We start from the raw sequence: 5,644 nt of genomic DNA on the forward strand, positions 1-5,644 counted from the left end.
CACTAAACCAGTGTTGTGCCAATCGAAAACCGTCACCAGGGGTCGCTGTTCAGCAAATGTTCGCACGGGAACGTGCGTGACGCTCGTGCACGTGACTGTGAGCGCGCAGACATTAGAAATTGTACACGCTAGATATTGTCACGAGCATCGAAATGCTTCAGTAGAGAAGAAATAAAACATTACTGCTGCTGTTGTTGTCTGCTGCTAGACTGCTAATGAGTTACTACTATGAATGGTTTTGTTATGAGTAGATGTTTTACAGTAGCGCTTGCTGTTGTTGTTGTTGTTGTTGTGTATAATATATTCTGATTGTCTGATACATGTAGGCTTATCTTAATTGTTATAACAATATCCTGTAATTATCCAGTAGTGTTGTAGAGATCCTATAGTTTGTTCTTTACTAATGTATATTACTCTGAGATATGATACAGTAGGCAAGGGTCACTGAATTCAGAGCTAGCGAAGATCGTTACCTCTCTTTATTTCCTAATAGCTGACTATAATGTTTAATAAAGGGACTCGTGTGATGTGTCAGCTCCTCTTCTTTCTATTGTATGAAGCATATTGATCAGATATTGATATATTTATAGATACAGTAGGGTCACTGAATCTGACAGGTCAAATTTGTATCTTTAACTTTATTAAAGATATTTGTCTTCAATAAATAAATAAATCTTTTTTTTATAAAAAGAAAATAATAAAGATCTGGTTATTTCTGAAGGTCTTGTGCACTCTGGGGAACTTATAACTTTCAACTGTATCAATTGTAACATGATGTGGTGTTGGAGGCAGTGGTGGTGGAGCTGGAGGCAGTGGAGACAGTGGTTTCGTTGGAGACAGTGGTGGTGTTGGAGACAGTGGCGGTGTTGGAGGCAGTGGCGGTGTTGGAGGCAGTGGTGGTGTTGGAGGCAGTGGTGGTGGAGCTGGAGGCAGTGGAGACAGTGGTTTCGTTGGAGACAGTGGCGGTGTTGGAGGCAGTGGCGGTGTTGGAGGCAGTGGCGGTGTTGGAGGCAGTGGTGGTGTTGGAGGCAGTGGTGGTGGAGCTGGAGGCAGTGGAGACAGTGGCGGTGTTGGAGGCAGTCGTGGTGTTGGAGGCAGTGGTGGTGCCATTGGAGATAGTGGTGGTGGCGCTAGAGGCAGTGGTGGCAGTGGAGACAGTCGTGGTGTTTGAGGCAGTGGTGGTGGCACTGGAGTCAGTGGTGGTGGTGGAGACAGTTGTGGTGGTGGAGATAGTGGTGGTGCCGTACACTCACACCGTCTCACACTGTCTCACACTGTCACACATCGTCTCACACACCCTCCCACACTCGTTCACACACTGTTTCACACCCTCTCGCACACCGTCTCACACACTCTCACACTTTCTTGCACACTCTCACACTTTCTCACACCCTCTCACACCCTCTCACACACTGTCACACACTCTCAGACCTTCTCACACTGCCTCACACCGTCTCACATGTGGCCGAAGATCCAACACAAGATTCCACATGATTAGCATTCTACATGTTTTATATATGTTTGTATACATACAAACATATATGGGGGGGGGGGGGTTGGGGTTTGTTGTTGTTTGGTGTTTTTTTTGGTGGAGAAAAAACATCTGGATTCAGGTCTGCTCATTGTATCCAAACCTCAAATTCACCTATCATGTACTGTGGAAATGTCGGTGCTTCATAATCATCTTCACACCGCTGCACTGCTGAATTCTCGATTCTGATTGGTCAGGTGTTTAACATTTCTGGAAGGAGTATCCATTGTCAGTTTTTTTTTTGACACAGGAAAATCTTTAGGACTAAGACGTTCACACTTTCTTGTTTCTCAAAAGGACGCACAGTGGGTTTTTTTTTTTTTTTTTTGACTTCACAGCAGCTATAATGTAAGAGAAGATAGTCGCACAACATCGTGTAACACCATGTAACTATAAAGAGATTTTTTTTTTTAAAAAAAAAGTAGGATGTGTCATTCTTCAATTTACATAAATGATAATCTTTGGTAAATTACTGCGGTAAAAAACAAATATAAACTTTGGGACGCTCTTTTATAGGAAAATAATCAACTTCAGGTTGGTAACTCGGCTTCATCACACCGACCGGTCGTTGATTATTTTCCAACAACAGTACAACCTCAAGTGTTTAATCCCGTTATTAGACAAAATATATATCATTTGATTCAAGGCTACAGCATTCAGTTCCTAAACAGGACAAGGGAAAGAAATCCACCCGTGGAAGACACATTTCTTTTTTTATTTCCATAGAAAATATGACACTCTTCAGATAAATAAAACTGAAACCCAGTAACAGAAAGAAAAAAAAAACACCTTCGGTCACGCCAGGAATTTTGGTTTGGTAAGAATGTCCGAACGTCTGGTTGAAAGCTCAAACCCTGATTTATTTCTGTATATAAAATGCCTCCTTTGGTCAGAGTTAAACTCTTAAATAAGCATTGCCTTTGCTTTATTCCTTTATTGTTTTCTTAGGTTTGGAGTGCTTGGCTGTTTCAGTGGTTAAAGTTCAGACAGTTTCAAGCTGTTAAATCTGTTGTCATGTACAGCTGAACATTTCTCAGCCTGTGTGTGTGTGTGTGTGTGTGTGTGTGTGTGTGTGTGTGTGTGTGTAATGGTGACCATCCTTACATACGAAACACAGACTCATGGCTGCTCTAAAACTAAAGAGCAAATGAAATGAGAGATTGTCAGTGTACTGAGGGTGTGAAGAATGGAGGAGGAGGAGGAGGAGGAAATGTTTTCCGTTCGTCATTCTGTTTCGCTGAGGCTGCAGGGTCGCCTGAACTCCTGCCCTCTCTCGTGGATCCATTTGTTCGACACTGGTATGAGAGAAAGGAGAAAACCGTCATGAGGGAAAGGAATAGAAAGATCTAGAAGCCTTACACATGTTGGACAAAGCGGCGGGGTGGGTGGGGGATGGGAGGGGTTTCCAGGAAGCATAGCCAGGGGGTCTGGGGGTTTTATTCCATTTTATTTCTGCTAAGCTATTTTACTGAATGAGCTTAATCCAAAGCTCAAAAACGAGTCAGCCCGTATATAATATCCACTAGAACCCGTGTTCTCTCATTCATCTTTCTACGTAAGCTCTATTTCTTTCAATTACCCGAGTGTCTGGTTTCCCGTAGAAAAATTATTCAGAAGTTTTACTAGTGTGTGAAGAGCATGCTCACCCCACTTGTTGCCCACCAGTACAGGACAGGCTGCGTGTCTCGTGCTGTAATCGCCCTCCCCACTGGAGAACAGGTTATACCAGAATACTGCTGTTCCCTGCAACACCACACACACATATTAACACACTTATATGTATATATATATATATATATAGATAGATAGATAGATAGACAGATAGATAGACAGATAGATGTCGATATATATATATATATATATATATATATATATATATATATATATATATACTATATAACATTTTAGAATAATAATAAAGTCATCAAAACTCTAGAGTAGCACAAAAGAAAAAATATATATTAGTGTGAGAGTAGTCAAAGATGAGTCTTGCCTTTTTGGGCCAAACTGCAGCTCCAACATCTGGGAAAACTGTAGCGCCCCCTGCTGCCACATCACTCATCTGCAGAATAAAATTCAACAAGTTTAATAGTTAGTTCATGGAAATAACAGATATTTATCTAACTATACGACGTAATTTGTTTGTACTGTACAATCACACATAATGTATCACTTTTTGCTAATCTTCGGTCATTTGGATAAGCAGCTCTCTGGATTAATCTCTGTTTATAGACAGGCAGAGACAGTAAACTACAACACTTATAAACGAGTGGCAAACACCTTCCTCGTCTACAAACCAGAAACCCGATCAGTTAGATCATCGGTACCAACCAAACCACAAGCAGTGGGACACTGAATAAATGTGGGAAATGTGAGATGGGCGGATGAGTTGCTGTAGTCTTGAATGGGTGAATGGATAAGTGGATGGATGGATGGATGGATAGATGGATGAAGGAATGTGCAGATAGATGGATAGATGTAAAGGATGGATGTAAAGTGTGAAGACGCTGAAAATCATGAGGGAAAAACGCTGATATTTTTATGGCTAAAATTATGAAACATTATTGTCAATAATAAAATAAATAAATTAATAATAATAATAATAATAATAATAATAATAATAATAATAAATATACGGATAAATATGGACAAGAGTGATGACTCACATAAAAGAGCCAGGTGGCGACTCGGTTCCCTGTACCAAGCTCTTTAAACGCATCTGGCTCGTCTTTCTGGACACGGCCACACACACACACACACACACACACACACACATAAATACACAGTTAAGATAATATTACAGAATTATTTAGAGATGCCACGGGTCATAGATTTGAGTCTCGGATTATAGTTACTCCTTAAATCAATCGAATGTTTACGACAATAACAGTCAAGCTTATATAAGTACGGAATAAAATAATAATAATAAAATAATTTTACATAATCAAAAATAATCAGTGTTAATGGTGTTGCTGTAACAGTACGTCCCGAAGTGTTTTATTTCTCTTCAACTGACGCTGGAGACTCCTTCCATGAATGTTAAATAAACATATAAACTTTTACAGCCAACGTCACCATATCAACAATTCCAGATGTGTGGCATCTGTGTGTGCGGAGCGATGACATGTGGTGAGTCCCTGTGTTTTAACCGGGCATCAGTAGCACGCTGGACTCGGCTTATCGCTTATTGCTCGATTGTCAGTTTAGATGGACGGAATGATAGAGACAACAACGGACAAATGAACTCACCCTGCCAAAGTCAAAATGCGGCTCGTACTGTCCTGCGACACCGTAGTTCGCTACCTGAAAAAAATAAATAAAAGCCTTTCAGCGCCAGTTTAAATCATTCGAATAGTAAATACATATCAAGTATCTATGACATGTTGAACAGAATTGATGTATTTTGAATCTAAATGAAAACTAGGATTGGGCAACAGGACAAAAATATCATATCACAATACGTGCAGGCATTTCTACCGCACGAAACACTTCAATTAATACGTTCCGTTCTTTTCCCCTTTTCCACTCTGTCCTCCTTTTGCTTTCTCCGTTTTATTCTCCCTAACTCTTCCTTTCCTTTCTCTTCTATCTATCTATCTATCTATCTGTTTTATTTTTTCTCACTCTTTCTCTTTCATTGTCTCTGTTTCTCCCTTTATTCCACTTTTCTTTTTCTTTCTCTTTTTGTCATCTCATTATTTTCTCCATCCATCCATCCATCCATCCATCCAGTGCTGTTTTTTGTTCTTCTTTCCCTTCCTTTTTCTCTCATCATCTCTTACTCCTCCTTTCTTTGACTCTCCTCTTTATTCCACTTGTTTCTTTTTCTTTTTCACCACATTATTCTTTCTTATCTATTTGTATGACTATCTATCTGTCTGTCTATCTATTCATCAGATTTTATTTTTCTCTCATCTTTCACTGTTTCGTTGTCTCTGTTTCGTTTCTCCCTCTATTCTGCTTTTCTCTTTTTTATCACATTATCCATCCATCCATCCATCCATCCATCCATCGGTGTTTTTCTTCTTTCTTTCTGTCTTCCTTTTTCTCCCCTTATCTCTCACTCCTCCTTTCTTTGACTCTCCCCTTTATTCCACTTTTTTTCTTTTTTCT

General features: G+C 39.9%; 1 protein-coding gene across 2 annotated transcripts in view; it reads right to left on the reverse strand.

Annotated features, from left to right (window-relative positions):
* Nucleotides 1–2,225: 2,225 nt before the first annotated feature.
* p4ha1b (prolyl 4-hydroxylase, alpha polypeptide I b) overlaps nt 2,226–5,644 on the reverse strand; it is a 20,772-nt gene continuing 17,353 nt past the window's right edge. For both annotated transcript variants that reach the window (XM_053632511.1, XM_053632510.1), the window contains exons 11-15: nt 4,781–4,834; nt 4,198–4,263; nt 3,525–3,593; nt 3,178–3,274; nt 2,226–2,826 (exon numbers count right to left, since the gene is read on the reverse strand). In XM_053632511.1, the coding sequence (XP_053488486.1) occupies nt 2,756–2,826; nt 3,178–3,274; nt 3,525–3,593; nt 4,198–4,263; nt 4,781–4,834 (357 nt within the window). In that variant the 3' untranslated portion in view covers nt 2,226–2,755. The remainder of the gene's footprint in view (nt 2,827–3,177; nt 3,275–3,524; nt 3,594–4,197; nt 4,264–4,780; nt 4,835–5,644) is intronic.

The sequence above is a fragment of the Ictalurus furcatus genome, chromosome 9, assembly GCF_023375685.1.
Source record: "Ictalurus furcatus strain D&B chromosome 9, Billie_1.0, whole genome shotgun sequence".
NCBI classification, from domain to species: Eukaryota; Metazoa; Chordata; class Actinopteri; order Siluriformes; family Ictaluridae; genus Ictalurus; species Ictalurus furcatus.